The sequence below is a fragment of the Telmatherina bonti genome, assembly GCF_933228915.1.
Source record: "Telmatherina bonti genome assembly, chromosome: 17".
NCBI classification, from domain to species: Eukaryota; Metazoa; Chordata; class Actinopteri; order Atheriniformes; family Telmatherinidae; genus Telmatherina; species Telmatherina bonti.
This window is the reverse complement of record NC_136615.1, coordinates 16,486,446-16,506,296: the sequence shown is the minus strand read 5'-3', so window position 1 is coordinate 16,506,296 and position 19,851 is coordinate 16,486,446. Positions and strand designations below refer to the sequence as shown.

Below are 19,851 nucleotides of genomic sequence, written 5' to 3'. Positions count from 1 at the left end.
ACCGTTGCTCTCGGAAACCGCAGGAGGGGAGAGTCTGTGACCTTAAGAGCCAATGGGCCTGTACTGTCTAATTCCATGTTTGCGGTTTTGCCTTTTATAACACACACAGACGGAGCAGCCCAGGCCACAAGAACACGGAAATATCATCATGCGCCCTCTCTACTGCTAATTGGTGCCTTGGTACCATCCCTCTGGTGAGGATTCAGAAATGTGCTGCAAATCCTACAGCGCAAGCCAGCTTCAACTTCTGCTTCTCTTCATTGGGCTCCACAAATAATTCCTCTATCTCCATCAAATCAGCTTTAGAAATATATGGGAGCCTACATTTTGTGGACAAAATGCATGCAGTGATGCATTAAAATACCAATGTGCAGATCCAAATACAGTTTGCAACAAAAGTTATGGAATTTTCTAAAATGGAAACAAAAAATATATGGTTTTACTTTAACTATTTGAAGTTTTATTCAGCACACAAAACTTCAAAGACATCATTTCTAATAGCGCCAATAGATATATACATTTATACATAGCTATATACATATATATATAGTATCATTATTATCATATTATTATTATTATTATTATTATTATTATTATTATTATAGTATTATGTATTAATAACATTGCATTTTTATTAATTTATACACATGATACACACACAAGAACAAGCAAGTAATGCAATTAAACACATTTCTGATGTATGTCTTTTAATTTAAAAAGTTTATTTCTTTGCTGTTCTAATGTTTATCAGATACTACGGTTTTAAAGCAATAAAATGAAATGCCTGTTTAACACTATGCTGATGTTTATATTATGATACAGTTCATGTCAACAAGGCAATTTGATTTACATTTTCATTTCTGACCTAGCATAAGAAAATACCCACATCTGATGTTTATTTCAAGCAGACTGACTAAAAACAGTTCAAATGTGTATTATAGATGGTTAATTGAAATACTTACTGACTTGAATCATTTTTCATGATTTTGCTCTGCTCACAAGGCAGACTGAGTACTACTACTATTACCTGACACACACTTTGAGAAGAAAAGATGTAGGTTTGAGAATGAGAGAAGAAGCCACATGAATGTAGTATCTTCCAAAGTAAAAGCCCAGTAGCATAGGAGAAGAACGGAGTGCTGAATAGTTTGTGGTGCTGCGGGTGAGATGACGAGCACAACAAAGTAATTATGGGATGACTAAGGATAGACATGGGATTGGAAAAGTGAGTAAAAAGGAAGACTGAGGAGAGGGAGAGAATGGAGAAAAGGGTGAGGAAGGGTCAGGGGGAGCAATGACCTGCTGGAGTCCCCACCACACCATGGTAGTTAATTAGCCCCTGGCTGTGACATAGTCTGCAGCCATCTGGAAGAGAAATGAGCATTTTCCACCTGGCTCTTAGTCCAATTAAAGATTCATATCTGGCTTTTAAAACTGGAATATATTTTTCTGTATTATTTGTTGTTTCATCAAGCTGTTTAGTGTGGAAGACGGTTGTTTTAAGTTTACATGCAGATAACGTAGTGTCAGCCTGTCTTGTTTTTTTTTGTTTTTAAATGATGCATTAATTATAAATATGTTATTATAGGATTTAGCTGTATCCACAGAACCATAGCAGAGGTTTAAGTCCTTAACTGCACTTTTCCAATTTTCCACATGGGGTCATAATTTCCTCTAACAGGGGTTTTGCGCTCAGTTTGGAGTTGACAAATGTCAAATTAGCTTTTACACTATGTGTTGTTGCTTAATGGGGTTCTGCATTTTTATGAAAGGATAATAAATAAATTAATATTACGTTCCATGAAAAAAAAAAAAATGCAGCTTACTCAAAAAAGACTTCACAGCTCAGATTTGCTGAGTGTCGCTCAGCAAGGAAACTGCTTGAACTAATTTGCAGTAACACATCTTACTCTGTGAAGATGGACAGATTATTTGGGGAAGTAAATAAAGTCATGTCCAAATAGTTATCTCTGTTATTTTAGTTATAGGTGCAAATGTAGATCAACCTCAAGTTCACCATAAGAAGAAAAACACTTGTTGCCAGTGTGATCAGCTGCAAAGAAAAAAAAAGGGTCAAATATGTCAGCAAATAGGTTGATTAGAAAGAATAAATGGTGAAATTTCAGTTTCACCATTTATTCATTCATTTCAATTAGTCATATTATAAACTACCACCAGGTTTGCTCGATCAAATGATATTACCACATTGACAATGTATTTGTATATTTAAAAAAGGGAGATCAAATACAGTCTGTTCAGATAAAAAAAAAAAGAGAATAAGCAGCTTTATGACTGGATAATCAGATGCATATTATTTTATTTTATTTTAGTCTAGTTATTTTTATCTATACTCAATTAAGAGACATACGTAAAGAGTCTTGTTAGTGCAGATTTGTGCTGTGTGCGTGTGACTGTGTGAAGACAGTATGAAATGAGTGTTTTTAAATGGCTATTTTATCTATTTTGGTGTGGCAATGCTGACTTTATTTTAATATACATGACTTGGTTTTATCTTGTAAAGAACGTTGTGTTGCCTCTGGCATTAAAAGCATTAAAAGCGTTTTACAAATATTGTTTGATTTCATTTGACTTGATGTAATTTTTTTTTCAGTTTATACATATATATATATATATATATATATATATATATATATATATATATATATATATATATATATATATATATATATATATATATATATATGTGTATATATATATATATATATATATAATGGTAACGTTTGTTTATTTATTGTTTGTTTATTTATTTATGTATTTATTTGTTTATGTGGAGTAGTTTACCAGAACTCCACTTCCCATAGTGCTCCACATGTAGATGCACGTGTCGACGCGGCCAACAGACCGGACTGCACGTCACATTCCTGCATTCTGGTTTTCCTCAGTGTGGGACGTCGGAGTTACCACAAGATAGCTAATCCTCTTTTTTCCCTTCTTTTTGTTTTTTTGTCAAGCACACACATGACGCGGCGGATTTGATCTCAGGGGGTGATCCCGGGTTCTCCAGGAGTCAGAATCTCACTTTGGGTGAGGATTTATCCCATTTTAAGCCTGTTCAAAACGTCTTTTAGTTGGAGTTAACCGATTTAACCAGTTAACAGTTTTATAAGAAGCGCTGCATTTACCGTGAACGGTATCAATATGAGAGCAGATATGATTTTACAGATACTGGCGGACATTTGGATGTTTCTCTGATGACAGAGAGTTGTTTTAATCCGTGATGTGAGGCTTGTTGTTTACAGTTGTACTTAATCGCTAATGTTAGCAAGCTGGTTAGCCGCAAAGCTTGCGTCACCATTGTTACCGGCGATAGGCGGGCAGACACTCCAGGGCGTGGAGGCGTCTCCAGATGTGGCTTTTGTTACCTTGACAGGGGACACACTGGTGCAGAAGATTTTGATCATTAATGTCCTGTGAGGATGCACTACTTGGCTAACGGGCTCACACAGCGTTAGCACCCCGTGCAGCATGGGGCGTGGTTATATTTGCAAAATAGAGAAACCTGTAGCTGATGCAAACATGGATCCATCAAAATAATTTAAAACTCTGGTTTCAGAAACTTCATATTGCAACTGGCAGAACAGGAATGATAAGACAGCTCTTGAAATGTTAGATGTCAGACTGCCCTGCAAGGTAGCTGAGCTAGCTGCCTGTGAGCAATGTGTCTCAGCTGCTGACCCTCACAACAAAGAGTGGATCACAGCTGCTGCTATAGTTGGACACCGGGAGATCAGGGTCCTTTCTTGCATTTATGTGGCCTATATCTTTACCAGCATTTGATAAAACCTTTTAAACCTGGAAGAGCTGAAGCAGTTAATCTGATTTAGTAACTTGCTTGCATAATAACACCAAAGCATGACATGTTATGATGTGGCATGTATTATTGAAATTAACTTGCTCATTAAACTTATCTGTCATTAATCATACATTATTTGGGAATAAACTTGTCCTACTGAATATGATCTTTGAAGACCTGACTAGGCTACTTTCAAGTTAGCTCATAACATTCCTAAGATAATTGCTGGTTGGGGACTTGATTGGATCAGGGTAACTTCAGTGAGATAAAAGAGCGTTTGCATGTGGTTACAAGTCACAAGACAGTGATCACTCTTAACTTAAAACAAGTCAGGATTTGTCACAGATTTTTTAATTTATGTTTGACAACATTTTTATTGGCGAGCTGAAAAATGTTAGCTAATCTTTTCAGTGAAAGGTGTTTTTTTCTGGCTCATGTTACTGTGATGCTTGTCTGGGTGCAGATTTTTTTTTTTTTATTATTGTTTACTCCACCAAGGTAACCAACTCTAGCTAAATGTAAGGTGCAACAACTTCACAGTTTTGCCTGACATTTGATAACTGTGGTAACTGAACTGCAGATGTGTGCCGTTTTCCTAGCAGCAAGTCCGGTTCAGCCAGTGCAGTAAGTAGATTTCAATAGCAAGGTTTCAAAGTTATATACACAACAATAAAGTTAAAAATCAAAAAGAGCAATACAGAAGTCACAAGTTGGAGAGCATTTACATATGGATTTTGTAGTAACCTTTTCCCTTTTTTTTTTTTTTTTTTTTGCTGGATTTGCTAACATGATAGCTGTGTAGCTTAACTGAACTTGCATCATCTGTGAATCGGTGTCAAGCACTTAATGCAGTCATGGCCCTCCATCATGAGCCTGCAGATTCTTGGCATTAGTGGTTATTTTCTTTCTTTTAAATTCAGCGACTAATGTATTTTTGTGTATGCTTAACCTTTGGTCTACAGTTGCAGAAAATGTTGGGTTTATGAGTGAATCTTAGCAATAACATCCCTAATAATTCGGGGTAGGGCAAATGTCTTACATGTGCTACATAACTCTAAATTCTTGTAGGCTGGAGATGCTCAGCATGTGCTTCTATCCTCAGGTAAAATATTGCATTCCAAGCAGTCTTTGTAAGTACATGTCAGCTGCATAGATTACTCTCAGTAAAAAGTTTTGCTGATATGTAAATTTGACCTGAACTGGAGCCTCATTTAGACCTTTTAGCTAGTGTCAGTGCATTGTCATCACCCCTGTGATCTGCAGTCCCAGCACATGAAACTGCTGTTGTTGCTGCAGGTACACAACTCCCTGTGTATCAGTAGCAGCAACAACAGGTAGCATTGAAGGTTGTAAATCACAGCTGGTTGTATGCATGCGGTGTTCTGAGGAATGTTCTGGGGGAGACAGCTCAAGACGGAGAGAGTAGGAGTAGTCTGCAGAAAACTGGAACACACTGAGTCACACTGCGTAGCAGAGATCATCAGTAGGAACGGCTGCTCGTTACGTCGCAAGAGCTGCATGGACGAGTGAGTGGGAAAAGAGAAATGAGGAGAGATTACATGGATGATGATTCAGAAAAACACACAGCAGCTGCATAAGAGGAGAGGGATCAGGAGGTGGCTTACAGCTGAGACGTGAGGCCTTTACGTAAAGCAGGAATTTTTTGGTTAATTTTATAATTGTAGAGTTTACTTCACTAGGCTTTTAGCATGCTGCTGCTTGTTTTGTCATCATGTCCTGTGGTCAGCGCTGATCAGTGATAGTCACAGCTATGCTGCAGGTTCACCTTTGTTGTCCCTCTTTCCCTTTTTGTTCAGGTTTGAGGTCTTTCTGCTGTTTCACTTCCATACCTTTTGGGAAGCCAGTGAGCAGCTTTACACACCCTAATTGTTTGCCATTACTGTGTGCATGGATCAGAACAAAGTGTAATTGTGGGACAGTCTCAGCAGCTCCACAGTTCTGCACATGCCCAATCCTCTTGTATTAGGTCATTTTAGAAACAAAGGGAGACAATGGGACTATTGTTATAAATGTACACACATATCCACACATCCCCTTGACCTCCCGTGTGGCATTTTGTAGCCTATCTCTTACTGGTCTGTTACTCTGCATCCAGGTCAGTCAGCTAACGCTGTACACATTTGTATATTTTGTGATAACAGCTTTTTACCATAAATGGGAGACTGCATCTACACCACACTCTTGTGAAGCTAATTTGTATTGTTGGCTATATAAATGCATATTTTTCAGTTTTGTTGTGTCAGTCATCAGTTTCTATCTGCAGTAGTTGTGTTTTTCGAAATGCAGGTGTTCAGAATATTGTCATCTGTTGCTCAGTCCTCTGGGAAGTTTCTTCTTCCTTTGATATAGTGGCCATATGCAGATATCCTGCCCGAGAGTTGGCTGCAAACAGCATTAAATTTCTGCTTGAGTTGTTCAGAAACAAGCAGAAATAGTAACTAAGTACTACTTCAAATTATTTTTAGTGTTTTGAGTTAGTTAAGCTAGGCAGTCAGTAGACGACCAGATTAGGTGAATTATCAGCTCTCGCTGCATGGGGTGAGAACATTGACTCAGACTCCCACTGGGATGACCAGGTCATATGTTCTGTTCTGCTGTGGTTATAAGGATTGTGGTTCTTTCTGTTGCTTGTTTGCTGATATCAAATGAATTAAACCACAGATGGATTACGCTGTGTTCAGAATTATGTTTCTGTTCAATGTCCATAAAAAAAAAGAGGAGCACATAACTTCAACAGATAAAAAAAAAGAAATTGAAACAAAAATCCATTACATGGTGTCATTTTTGCTTCTGTTAAACATCTAATTCATCAGGTCTGGCAGGTCTGTGAAGTGGTGTTATACAAATAAAGCTGAATTGAATTGAATGTAAACCTGCTCAACTTACATCTTAAATCTGTCAGAAAAATCTGCAGTTATAAACACATAAAGATTGTTTGAAATTTGATTTGTTTAATTTTGTTTTTATTGGTCCAGCCATGCATGTGTACGCTAACTGACAAGGCAACAATATAGTGATAAAATACCTGACTGTAGCTGATTGTGATCTGATTGTGCTAATAAATTAATCGTACAGGGGTGATGCAAAATGATGGGTTTCCATGTCCCTGTTTCTGAGACAAAGAAGCAGTGTGTTGTCTGGTGCCATGCTGTGGATGTCTGGCCAGTTTAGCATCTGTCTGAATGGAGCTGAGCCTGAGGCGGTCTTCTACATGGTTGACTGCATCACCGGCTATGTTGCATTTCACAGTGCTGCTGGCCTTGGGCTGGGCTGCACTGTAGCATCAGTGAGATATCCCCAAATCTCGCTGCACACAGTTAGTGGCGCATCCAGAAAGGCTTTGGCTAGGATGTGTTCAGGGTTGGTGACCTATTATAGAACTGCACTGACAAAGCTGTGTGTGACTTGTAGATGTCTGAATTTTGCTCTTTGATTTACTCAGTGGCTTAAACCAAACCTAATCCTGTCTAATGTCACTTCCTACATTAAAAGTCACTTTTTTTGCATTTCCAAAGACATAAACTAGGACTGGTGGCAGAATATCTGATCTGAGCTATCCTATATCGGTCAGACTTTAAAGGGTGGAGTTGACACGCTTAAATCCATTGTTTGGTCGGCACTGTGTTCAGATGTACCCCAGATTTTTTGGTGGTTTAAAGCCACATATCAAGAAGGAACACCATAATCTGCTGGATGTTCACCAATCTTGTTTGTTTCTGTATCGCTCCGCTATATTATAATTCGAGGAAGCCGTGACACTGATACGGCATTATGCTTATACATAGCAACTGTTGCTATCAGGCTTTGCCTTTTACCCCACCAACCAGGTAAGGGTAAAATTAGCTATGGAAATATAACACATCAGGGTTTGCCCAACCAAACTGCACCAGATGCTTCTATGCTGAGCCAATCACCTTGGAGAAAACGGGGCTAAAGTGCATCATTATCAAGCTTAGAAATGGTCTTTTGTATCAATATAGATAAAATACATATTTGGAAACAGCAATACATTAAAAAGATATTTTAAAGAAAGCAAAGCGGGCCATTTGCACCTCTAAAACATAATAAACTTATTAAATGAAGAATTTCATGCAAATGATGTATCAGAAAATTAGATGTACTGTACAGAAGAAAAATGATGTAATTTATTTAATAATATTTCACTGATTAACTAGAAAACATGAAGTTAAAAGAGCATGCATAAAGACAGTTTAGATTAAATTATGTTTCTTGCCCAACATATTTCTGTAGCGGCTAAAAAGCATTTGCTTATGGGGAATCCTGCAAGTCCTTATGCAACACAGACGCTGTGAGGCTAAAAGTGTGGCTGACACAGGATGGCAAGCAGCTCTTTGTTGAAACAGCTGGAAGAGCAAAAGGCGGGACAGTAAAAGGGCGGAATCAGGAAGGAGCAGGGGAGGAGTCAGGATGTTGTGGCAGAAGAGACTGAAATATTTGTAGTTTTGAGAGAAAGCGATGAGGACGGCAGGTACCACACTACTATGACACAAACTCATCAAACCATAGGCAGTACGTATGGCAATGCCATCACCATAGCAACAGACTGCATTGGCAGATGTTAGCTCTGTCTTTCTGATTAATTTATTTGGTTTTTAGTGCAGCTTTTTTTTTTTTTTTTAAAGAAAACAAAAAAAAAAACAAAAGCAACTATCAGTCCACAGAAAAACTTTCAGAATTATCAGCATTCATATAGTGAATATTCAGCTTTTGGTTGTTTTTGACCTTTTGACTCATTCAGCGTAAGAATATATGAATAAATGCAAAAGAGGATATTTAGAGTTGGCACATTGATTATCAATAATGCAGTTAAACTGTTTGAGTATAGTTTGTGATTTGCGTTGTTTTTTGCTAACAGATGAAAAGCTGTCTCAAGTATGTTTCTATTTGTAAACATACTTAGAACGGCTTTAAATTCAAAACATCCTTTGTTTGGCTAAGAGATTATTACGGAAATATGATGATCATGTGTAATCCAAGAGCCGATATTATTATCTTAAAGTGTGTACATCAGGGAGATGAGATGAATGTTAAGTAAATCTGAGATCCCTCAAGTTGCTATTTGCGTTCCTGACCTTGCAGAGTCACTTTTTGTCTTTAGATAAAGGCTGCATGTGCCTCCAGCCTACAGTCCTGCTTTGTTCTTGTTTCCCATGTCCTGTATACATAATACAAAAGACTTCTCTGTGTTTTGGTCAAACCATATTCCTGCTTTCATGTTCTCTATCCTGAGCACAGCGCTGATGATGAATACAGTGATACTTTTACTTGTTGGCAAAGATCAAACTGGTTTCAGAATGGAAACGTGTTTCTCCCACATTAGAAGAACATTGATTACATGGCTGTTAATTTACTCGGTGCACATTCACGCATTCACTGCACCCGCATTGTGGGTAAAGACAACCAAAACTTACACACGTGGGACAATAGATGGATTTGAATGGGATAAATAATTTATGGGGAAAATGTGGAAGAATTTGGTCAAAGTTCTCATAGAAATCAGATCAACCAGACCACTACAATATGATGCAGCTCCATATTTTCTTGACTCTGGTGAGACACATTCGTTAAAAGTTTTGATTCATTTCAGAAATGTAGAGTAAATGCACTTCCATCTTCCCCAAAAGCAAAAGTAGCCACCAGACAGCTTAAAACCATTTATAAGAGCCTAAAGGGATTTTATAAGAACTTATCAGATTGCTGCAGATTTGAAGTGATTTGCTCTGAAACACTGCAGGATTGATTGGACTTTTAATCCTGTTTCACAGACGAAGGTTCAGTTCCATGATCATTACAGAACTATTGTTTACTTTAAGTTGTTTGAACAGACGTAGTGATTTGTTGGGCCTCTACAGTAAGCACATAAAGGCCCAGTTAATAGAATGTACAAATAACTGGGCGAAAAGATAGAAAACTGAATGCCTTTTGTATTAATGGAACTTTAAAGAAGGATCAATAACTTATTGGCAGCTGTTTCCCTCCAGGCAGCAACTCTGTACTATGTTTCAATGAGAACAGTAGGACAACTAACTCAGCCTGGGAAGCCAGACTCTCTCGCTGTACCAGTGTAGACGCTGGGGACTCACTCGCATCAGCGGATTTCTAGGACGGGATAAACAAGGTGGTGGTGTAAACCAATCAGAAAAATGGCGGACGTGACATCAGTAAAGCGGCAGCCTACAATTTCTGGAAATTGTTAGTAGAGCGAGTTCAACAGAAGAAAATAAAAACGGCTTGCAGTACAGAAGACATAAATGACCTGTGTTATTTTTGCGGTAAAAACCTGAGGCTACATGGCGTTATTGGCAACTCTGTGTTGCTTTTTGAACCTGATGGTCGAAACAAAACGAACTCCCGCTACGTCCATGTGCCATCTTGAATGTTTTGAAGAATATGTGGTGACGCAAGGCAAGAGGCAAGAGTCTCCTCAGATCAACTAATCAGAGTGGTCGGTTTGTTTAAGGCCGATGCAAATCTCCATGATGGAGAGGGAGTCCGGACTGAGCTGCTCTGTATTGAATATATAGAGCACTCCAGTTTGGCGTGCCTGGCTACAACTAACAGGGACACAGCCACTCCCAATATTCATCCTTCAACCAAATGTTTAATTTAGGACAACTAATATTCATTCAATCAATGTTGGAATTGCTATGAAGTAGCACCCTTAACTTTACAATTATAGTAGTTCTTCAGCAGTTACTTATCTAATTGTGAAGGGCATTTTTATGCTGAGTTAAGTGAGTTTGTTGATAAAGATTCTTAGTCATCAAGGCTCCTCTGAGCAGCTTCCTCAGTTTATCTGTCTTTTTAAACTGACTTCAGATGGGCGACTCCAATGCTAGAGTCCATCCTTACTCAGCTTATATAAGACAGCCACTGAAATGATCAGGATCATGACTGTAACAGGAATAAGTTAAAACTTAAACTTGCAGAGAAAGACAAGGTAAATCGTAGGTGATGTATGTTTGTTTTTTACATGTCCTCATGAATTATTTTGATCTTTCCTATTCAGATTGGACTTCAGATTTTATTCTCACGACCTTGTCAATACATATGCATTATGGAATTGTTCTGTCATTGTTATTGTTATTGTAGCCTATCAGTATCAAAATACTTGTTCAATGAGTGTCCAAACATGATGCAAATATTGCAATAGACTGGAAATTCTCCATCTTTGGTCATTATTTTCTTTCACTGTGCAACAAGAGTGAGATGCTATTGTTGACTGAGAGCTAATCAGCAAGCCAAGCTGGCTGCACCCTGGCATGGCATATCATTTTGTAGGATATAGCCCCATCGTGATTGAACGTGCTGCTGAGCTTGGAAGCAGTCTGATGAGAACAGCATCAAATGCATGACAAAAGACTTAAAGTTAAGATGTTGTGTTGAGAGATATTTTTTTTGTGTTTCAAGCCTCATATAAACAAAGTATGTTGCAGACTTCACATCTGGAACTATGGTTATCTGCTATATGAAACAGCGAGTTTATCCCTCTTTGTGACTCCATATTATTGCAAGTTTCCAAAAACATAGAAATATTAGTTTGATGGGTTATTAAGTCCTTCAAAACGCCTTCAGGATTAAAAATAATCCTAAAAGCATTTTCTGTGAGGCCTCCGTAACCTTCTACTGCTGCTGCAAATCACCAGGCTAATCATAGCCTCTGTGTTAATATGTGGATGGATTACGGTGTACTATTGACATAGATGGATTATTTTATGGATTATAATCCTTGTGACACCAGGTGAGACAGCTGTAGGACATGCTAACCTGGTGTACAATGTGAAGAGATTAAAGCATTACTCAATCTTAAGCAACAACAAAATGAGTAGAACGAATCTGAGGTGCTGAGATGACCTTGAGGAGAAGATGGGTTCAGGTTACAGACTCGTCTCGCTCACACTGCTTCTGTGCTGTGACTCAACCTCAGGTCTGATCCACTGATGGAGTGTTTCCCTCTCTGACTTGTTAACTGATTGTAACACACATTTATCAGTGTTTCTTGTCTTTAAATCAATTATAAAGCTATTAATTTTGTTCGCTCAGTTGGTAAAACAATGTATGAACTGTATGTTTTTACTTTTTACAAGCTGCTGTTTGATAAGATATCACACTGTGCAGCAGTTAGTACAACCCAACTTGCTGAAAAGAAAAGCATACAGTTTTGAGGATGTATGGGGGCCGTCCTGCAGTTTGCAGTCAAAACAAAGGTTTTAGAGCTCGTGCGGCTGATTTGTTGGCTGGAAATGCACAGGGCTCCCCAGCGAGTCCCCAGGGCTCAGCAGATACCATTCTCAGTGCTCCAGCCATAAATCCTCTTTGCATGGCTGGTGATCAAGCCATGACGTAAAGGAGCTTAGTTGTAATAGACAGGCAGGCGGGAAGCTGCTTCCCTGTTGGCCAGGGGTCAGGTGATCACACACAACACTGACAGAGAAGAGAGACAGCAAGGTAGAGCTAGAAATACACAGAAATGGAGGCACGGAGAAGTGTGTAAAGGGTAGCATCAATGCATGTTTTGGGCAGAGAAATTTGAAAGGATGAGAAAGAGGTTTTTCCAAAGATGGATCGGATTTACAGTGAAAACCTTAACCTGGACAGACTTACTGTAGACAGTTAGTTGGAAGCAGGTGATGCATATGTGGATGTTTGCTGACACTGGGACATGTGCTTTCCTGGAATGTTGTGAACTTAAAGGAGACCAAGGTGAGAAAAGGAACTTTTGTTGCAGCCAGAGATTATTTTCAATTTTAGTTAATCTGCCAGTTGCATGCTCAGATAGTGGATTCACCGTTTTGCCTGTAGTGGACCGTGAGACCGCTAATTGCACGACTTCTTTGTTGCGAAGCGAAATGAAAGTAGAATATAATCTACTTTCTGTTATGTCATGGTCTTGATGATGGTGGGGGCTTATGTAAACATGGTGTCTTATCAGGTCATAACGTGGAAGCTTTTTCACCATTTCTTCTCTCTCCATGTTTATTCTTGTGTCTCCACAGGTCACTCTCCTTCCCCCCCCCTCCTCCTCCTCCCCCCCCCCCCCTTCATCCACCACGACAGCGGTTGCCATGGAGAACTCTTCGGTGGCATCTGCATCGTCGGAGGCAGGAAGCACACGCTCACAGGAGATAGAAGAGTTGGAGCGTTTCATCGACAGCTATGTGCTCGAGTACCAGGTGCAGGGGATTCTGGGAGACAAGGCAGATGGAGACTTGGACCTGGACAATGGTGGCAAGGTTCCACAGGTTGGAGCAAATTTAGTTGTATTTGTTTCTCCCATATCTGTCCGCAGACTTGGTTACTGACCTTGGTGGTGTTTACTGAAGCACACCAGAAAGTTAAAGCCTGCATCAGAACAGCAACCGGTATTTGTAGTGTGTTTGCATTTTTATATCAACAGAGACAAAGGTGGAGATGCATTTACTGTCACTACAGCAGGATGTAGCTTTGCTGTTTGCTGCTTTGGAAACTTACACCATATGGTGAGGTGTGGCTAGATTTGTCTCTGTCCATTTATATTAGTTTGCCTGGACATCTATTGACCAGAAAGGAAGACAAAACATGCTAAATGTGTAAAATAAGAATTTTTTTGACCAAGAACAGATGAATGCTTTTATGTTGAGTCACCGAGTGGTCAGCAATATGACAAAGATGTTATAAGGATGCATTCTGTTTACCTTTTAAAATAGATGTACCAGAATCCATGAGATGACTTCTCAGACATATTTTATGGCCAAAAAAACCCCCACAACCTTCATAAATGACTGAGGATCCTTGTTTCTCTCCTCCAGTGGACAGATGACTGCATCGACAAGAGAGATGGTAGCTGGACGTCATCACGAGGAAGAGGTTCCTCTAAACCTGTAAGTATGATTACCTGCATGACATGGTTCTTCTGTCATAACTTTTATTTAAATGATTTTGATAAAAATCCACAGCCACAATCCACACATATAGTCAGAGATAAAGTCTGGTTTTCCTGTGAAGCTTCCAGGTCATTAGAGGCAGGCATCAGCTGAACTGTAACATGAACTGTATTGTCTTTATTATAGATATGTCTTCTGGGAATTGCATATGTTTAGACTCAAAATCATCACAATTATTAGCAAGTGTTTAAGCTAATTATATCATAAACAAATGACCACATCTCTTTCTTTTTATTGTTGCACTCAACAACAAGAAGCACAAAACTGCTATAAATATGCAAATATCTAATATGTAAATTGTGCTAGTTATAATATCGGTAGCAATTTGAATTCCATGTGTTGAAGGGAGAAAATATGGTTTTTTTTTCACCCATTCAGGGCCAGTTTTTGTTTAACCCTTCATTATTCCTACATTTAATTTTGTTATGTCATTATCTTTTTTGAAAATGTGAAACAAAAAAAACCCAAAACCAATCTATAAGCAGGGACAGCATTTAAATCTGCTGTGTAATTTTAACTGTAGCACAGAATAATATCAGTGAGAAGTATAAATTTTAAACAAGCTTTTAAAAATCTGTACCAGCTGTGTAAAAGACAATAAAATATTAAAGTTGTACCCACCTCTTCAACATTGGTTCTGCTTCCACCTCCACGCTGACCGCCTCTTTCTCAGACATTCTGGTCGCTGGAGTGTCACAGTGCATTAAGTATCAGGTTTTGCTACTTTCCGTTCTGTATGTTCAGGTTAGTCTTACTGTCTCCCATCAGCTGTTAAAGCGTATGATAAGAAGAGAGTGATAACACCACCCCTTGGGCAGTTCACAGCATCAGCTTGCGCACAGCTGCAGCAGTGAAGAGAACGATGATCCTAATGACTATCATGGGATACTGGGTTGTTCAAGCAGTAACTGAATAATACCAAATGAATTATCCATGAATTAAGCAGCTTAATATCAGGATTTGTTCCTTTGCTGGATTTTCAATGTGCAGTTTGCAGTAATTTGGGATAAGTTAGTAATATAATTAATTATCCTGTGTTATTTCAGATTTTGCAACACAAACTGGAGTGCCAGTGATCAATGTTTTTTCCATGTTGAATTTATTTTTGACATTCAACTTCACAAACTAACCTGTCTAAAACAGGAGTTGTTACAACCACAGTGCTGCACAGTTAAACATATGTTGTTGAACATGTGTTGAGCCAGCAATGAGCAGGATCAGTTGAGTTTTTAACCCTTTCCAAACGCGCTTTGTTTGTATATCCCGTTTCAACTCTATAGTAAATAGACACAGAACAAAACGTAAAAAAGTAGAAAGAATTGCTGGAACCTTTAGTAACAAAAACAGGTTTTATCTGGCTAAAGAGACGAGTGTTGTCTGTTCACAGAGCTCAGTGAGATCATTGCTGTCAGCCTGAGGACATTAGGCCTAGCTGCTGCCAGCTTTCTATTCTATTCTATTCTATTCTATTCTATTCTATTCTATTCTATTCTATTCTACTCTACTCTACTCTACAGTCATTCGGCAGGTGCTTTGATCCAGAGTGACTTTCATGTGAGAAGTGATCAATTAACGATTGCAATTAACCTAACACGCATGCTTTGTGGGTGGAAGGAAGCTGGAGTACCGGAGAGAACCCACGCATACACGGGGAGAACATGGAAAAACTCCACACAGGAAGGCCACTGTTCAAACCTCCCACTCATACCAGTGACCTTCTTGGTGTGAAGCTGCAGTGCTAACCACTATGTAGCCATTGGTTCTCCTGTCTTATTCAAACGTCTATAATTTCAAAAAACCTTTTGAGTCGTTTTGTTTCTTCTCTTTTCTATTGTAAACAGGATGAGTGGGAACACAGCAGTAATGGCAGCACAGGTTCCAGGCCCAGCTCTGGATCCAGACCTGGATCTGGTTCCCGCTCTGGCAGCAGGGGCCGAAACAACCAGTTCAAAGGTTCTGCTAAGGTACATGACTGTTCGAGTTTGTCTGGTTTTTTTTTTTTTTGGTTTTTTTTTAACGTACTAGAGAACCCTCTGTTGTTTACTTACAAGTTTTATCTAAAACAAAAGGGAGAAAAAAAATCCAATCTGCCTTTTTTTCTTTTTTTCTTTTAAGACCGTTTAAGAACACGTGCGTTTCAAACTAAGCGTTTTGGCATTTGCGTCTTGGCTTTAACAAGACTGGAGGTCGAGTATGGAGTTGGTGGAATGTTGCCTTGTAGTTTTTACCTGAAAATAAATGTACACGTTGCTTTTTTCTTTATTCTGTCCAGAACGGAAACAGGGATGGCTCCTTTGATATCCTGGGGACAGACATATGGGCTGCCAACACAGTGGACTCCCATGGGTGTGTACCTTACTATCTCACATGACCAGGTGTTGTGTTGTGCTGTCTACTGGCTTTGGATTCCAAACATAGTTTTGAGAGGGTCACATGACCAGTGTGGACACAGTCTCAGCTTTAGTCTGCTTTTCTTACTTTATAACACACTCTCCTCTCAACCTGACTTTGTCAGCTGATCCAGTTTACAGTTAGTGGTGAAACTTTAGAAGAAGGGCAAAAAGAGGGAGAATTGAAAAAAAATGGGCAAGATTTGAGAGGACTGGTTACCATAGTAACATCTGTAAAGCTGCTTCACTGACCTAATATCCAGCCACGTTGGCACATCTGAGCATGCAATGGATGATGCAGCTGGCAGAACGACTGATGTAAGCAGGCCTGCCCCTCATGCAGATGCTCACAGTTTGCTTTTTGTGTTTTCTGCTTTCCTAATTAAAGCTCTTTTTTTTTTTTTAACTTTGTTTTTTTAACATTTGGGAGAAAATGTTACTTTTTTTTCCCCCATCATACTTTGATCGACACATTGTCACATATGAAAGTCTATTAGTATTTATGTGTATGTCGGGTATAAAGTAACATTTTACGTTAATGTGAAAACCCTGCCCTGTTTTTTTTACCTGAGATCATAAACATGTTGACCTTCGGCTCTGTTTAAATTCACATTAAAATAAAACAGAAGGATCTGCTTGAAAACTGCATTGATATTAAGACATCAGCATTAAATCATAGAATATTTAAGCTTTTCCAACTTTTCAAAACTATTATATATTATTATAGAATGAGAAAATTATTCTGATATTAAAATAAAGCACAAATTACCAGTGGAAACATTTTTTAGGGGTGGTGGCTGAAAGGAAAAGTCACCCTTGTTCATATCTAGTCTTTTTATAACTTAAACCATGACATTAAACCAGTTTTACAGATCTGAATAAAGCATCTAAGCTACAAATGCTGCATATTTGTGCTCCATCAAATGCAGAGAAACACATCTGGCTTGCATGTGTTGTATTGTTATTGAAAGTTGCTGAGTACATAAGGTAATGGCAACGTGCAGATGTTTTAAAGCAAGAGGACTGAGATGCTTTAATGTCACACTTTTCTTTTGCACAGTTCACATGAAGTCCAGCTTAAGATAAATATTTAACAGTTATCAATGTCAGCTTGAACTCTTGCGATATTTGCCCTGACCTTTCTAACATTTATTTGCCTTGTTATAGAGGTGCAGGTTGGGACGTGCAGCCAGAGAAGCTGGATTTCAGCCATTTCCACAGGAAACATTTTAGAGGAATTCCAAAACACCTGCCACATATTGATAGAGAGGGGTAAGATTTATCTTTATATGACTGTATGATTTGGATTTGCTGCTCCTTATAGTCTGTGTTCAGTGTTAGCAGTTATACTGCTGATGTTTTAGACTGATTTTCCTAATCTCTTACTCTTCTCTTTCAGACTGGGCAAAACTAAGTTTGTGGATGATGATGGCATAGACATGAATGACATAGAAATGTTCCTACCTCATCTTCGCTCTGTGAGTAACTAATTTTCTCCTTTACAAAAGTAACTGTGCCTATTTGGGCAGTTTTTCACTGTGGAGGAGGAGACAGAAAACTTCCTGACCAAGTAACAGCAGCATAATCTATTAGTTTCTGAAGGGTGACCCTGCTGGTGTAATAGGGAGTTAAGAGTGGTAAAGGAAAGACAGTGCCACAGGAGACAGATGTGTGGTAAATTCACAAGTATGTTCAAGTCTTCCATAAATAGATAAAAGCAAAAGGTTTTCAATTTTCTTTTCTTAAAGAAACTAATGTGACACAGAATTAATATTTTCCTAATTTATTTAATCAAATGAAACTTGTTTGTAAATGAACCTCTTGTGACATCTAGTGGTCAGATATTGAAATGAGCCATTGAGTATATAAAATGATACGCCTCCCCCTAGTGGTAAAATAAACACATAACATTTGAAGACTGTCCATGATATTTATGAAGATGGTTTCTGAGGCAGAGACTCTATCTAGATTAGAAATATCTGTTTAAGTACTTCTTAATCGGACTCCACTCTAAAACTCCACACTTCCCTATAAGTATACAAATGTGCTTTTTAATACAGCTAAAGATACAGGCAGTTTATATATTGGACAATGTTTGTGGACAAACAGTAATTTAGGAAATGTACAACAGCTGTTTTCCAAGAATACCCACTTAGTGATCTTATGTAGATTGTAAGGGACTGGCTAAAATATTAGTGGCGCTGCATATTTGCCATGGGATGATATGTGTTCTTTCTGTTGACACATCGTGTATAAAGAATGTGCATAACAACAGCTTCCCTGATTTCATCACACACCATTTCTGAGCATGATGTGTCTGGCATATATTGAGTGAATTCATTTAGCAGCTGTGTTTTTCTTTTCTTTTGTTTTTTATGTGAATTCTGATTTATGGAGGTGACAATGTTCAGTTCAGGTTACCTATGTTACAGTCCCCTTCTTCCTGCCCTGCTTTCTGAGCCAAAACGTTTTCCCTCTTTCGTAGTGTTTGAGCCACAGTGTCTTCCTCTTTCCTTCCCCTCTTGGCCTTTGAGCCGCGATGTGTTTTGCCCTTCGTGGGTTCTCAGCCAAGATGGGCCCAGTTAAGCTACTGAGATGGCTCCCTCATTATATAGTTCTTGATCCAAGATTGCCGTTTCCGTTCATTCAGCTCAAGCCAAAAGTAAGACGGGGTCAGCTGTGCTTGTCTGGTGTTGCTGAGATCGGATATGGGTTGGCATTGGGATACAGTAAGGTCAGAGACACTGAGATCAGGATGGATTGCCCTATTTTCTGTTTTTCTTTCCCTGAAATTGTTCAGCCGTTTGTGACTCACACCATCCTCATCCAATCACTGTTTAGCAGCCAGCTGAAATGTCATGAGTATTATGTCTTGGCAAGTTTTATTGTAGAGCTCTGCCATTCAGCGACGTGGCACAGCGATGCCAGGTCACTCTAATGAGGCCGTATACTCAGTTATTTTTTAGCTCTTGAATAGTCCTCTGGGGAACGCACGCTTCAATTTTCCATGAAACACCACAATGCCAAATATTGCAGTCATTTGAACCTTTCCAGAAATGAATTTTCTTTGCGGTCTGAGATACCCAGAAGCTTCAAAGTTGAGTGTTAACCATCATCTACCCACACCAGCTGTTACAGTTAGATGTTATTTCAATTGGTGCTTAAAAATATCAACCCAGAACTGCAGACATTCCCTACAGACATTCTGCTGAATGTCTGTAGGGAGAGAATATGGATAAAAATATTTGTCCAGTCATAATATAAAATACCCCAACAAAAACAGTAACACGGTTCTAACTTTATCACCTCACACTGCTGGACGGTGGGACACTTAATCATCTAAAATCCACGTCTGCATTCCACAATTCATGCGAACATTCACTTCCTCTTTCCAGAAGCCGGAATTGACGTCCAAATAGCCCTGGGATGAGGAAAACATCCCATTTGTGGATGTGTGCGTGGGTGTGTGCAAGCGGCTCTGTGAGCAAAGGCTTCCTCCTTTTGCCCTCAGACTCCGCTACACCTCTTTTGGCCTCTCAGGAATGTCAACCTGCACACACAATAACACTCCTTTCATGTCCAATGTCATGTTGTAATGAAAGAAGCATCCAAGGGTCAGAGAGCAAGTATGTGATCTGTGGATTCGTGCCACGTATCGCATAGATGCTTGGAAAAAAAATTA

The 19,851-nt window shown here is 38.9% G+C and overlaps 1 protein-coding gene across 1 annotated transcript in view; it reads left to right on the top strand.

Moving 5' to 3' along the window:
- Positions 1 to 2,910: 2,910 nt before the first annotated feature.
- ctif (CBP80/20-dependent translation initiation factor) overlaps positions 2,911 to 19,851 on the top strand; it is a 50,609-nt gene continuing 33,668 nt past the window's right edge. The window contains exons 1-7 of the mRNA XM_079257068.1: positions 2,911 to 3,045; positions 12,853 to 13,098; positions 13,645 to 13,716; positions 15,621 to 15,743; positions 16,052 to 16,125; positions 17,337 to 17,441; positions 17,569 to 17,647. Coding sequence (XP_079113194.1) covers positions 12,922 to 13,098; positions 13,645 to 13,716; positions 15,621 to 15,743; positions 16,052 to 16,125; positions 17,337 to 17,441; positions 17,569 to 17,647 — 630 coding nt within the window. The 5' untranslated portion in view covers positions 2,911 to 3,045; positions 12,853 to 12,921. The remainder of the gene's footprint in view (positions 3,046 to 12,852; positions 13,099 to 13,644; positions 13,717 to 15,620; positions 15,744 to 16,051; positions 16,126 to 17,336; positions 17,442 to 17,568; positions 17,648 to 19,851) is intronic.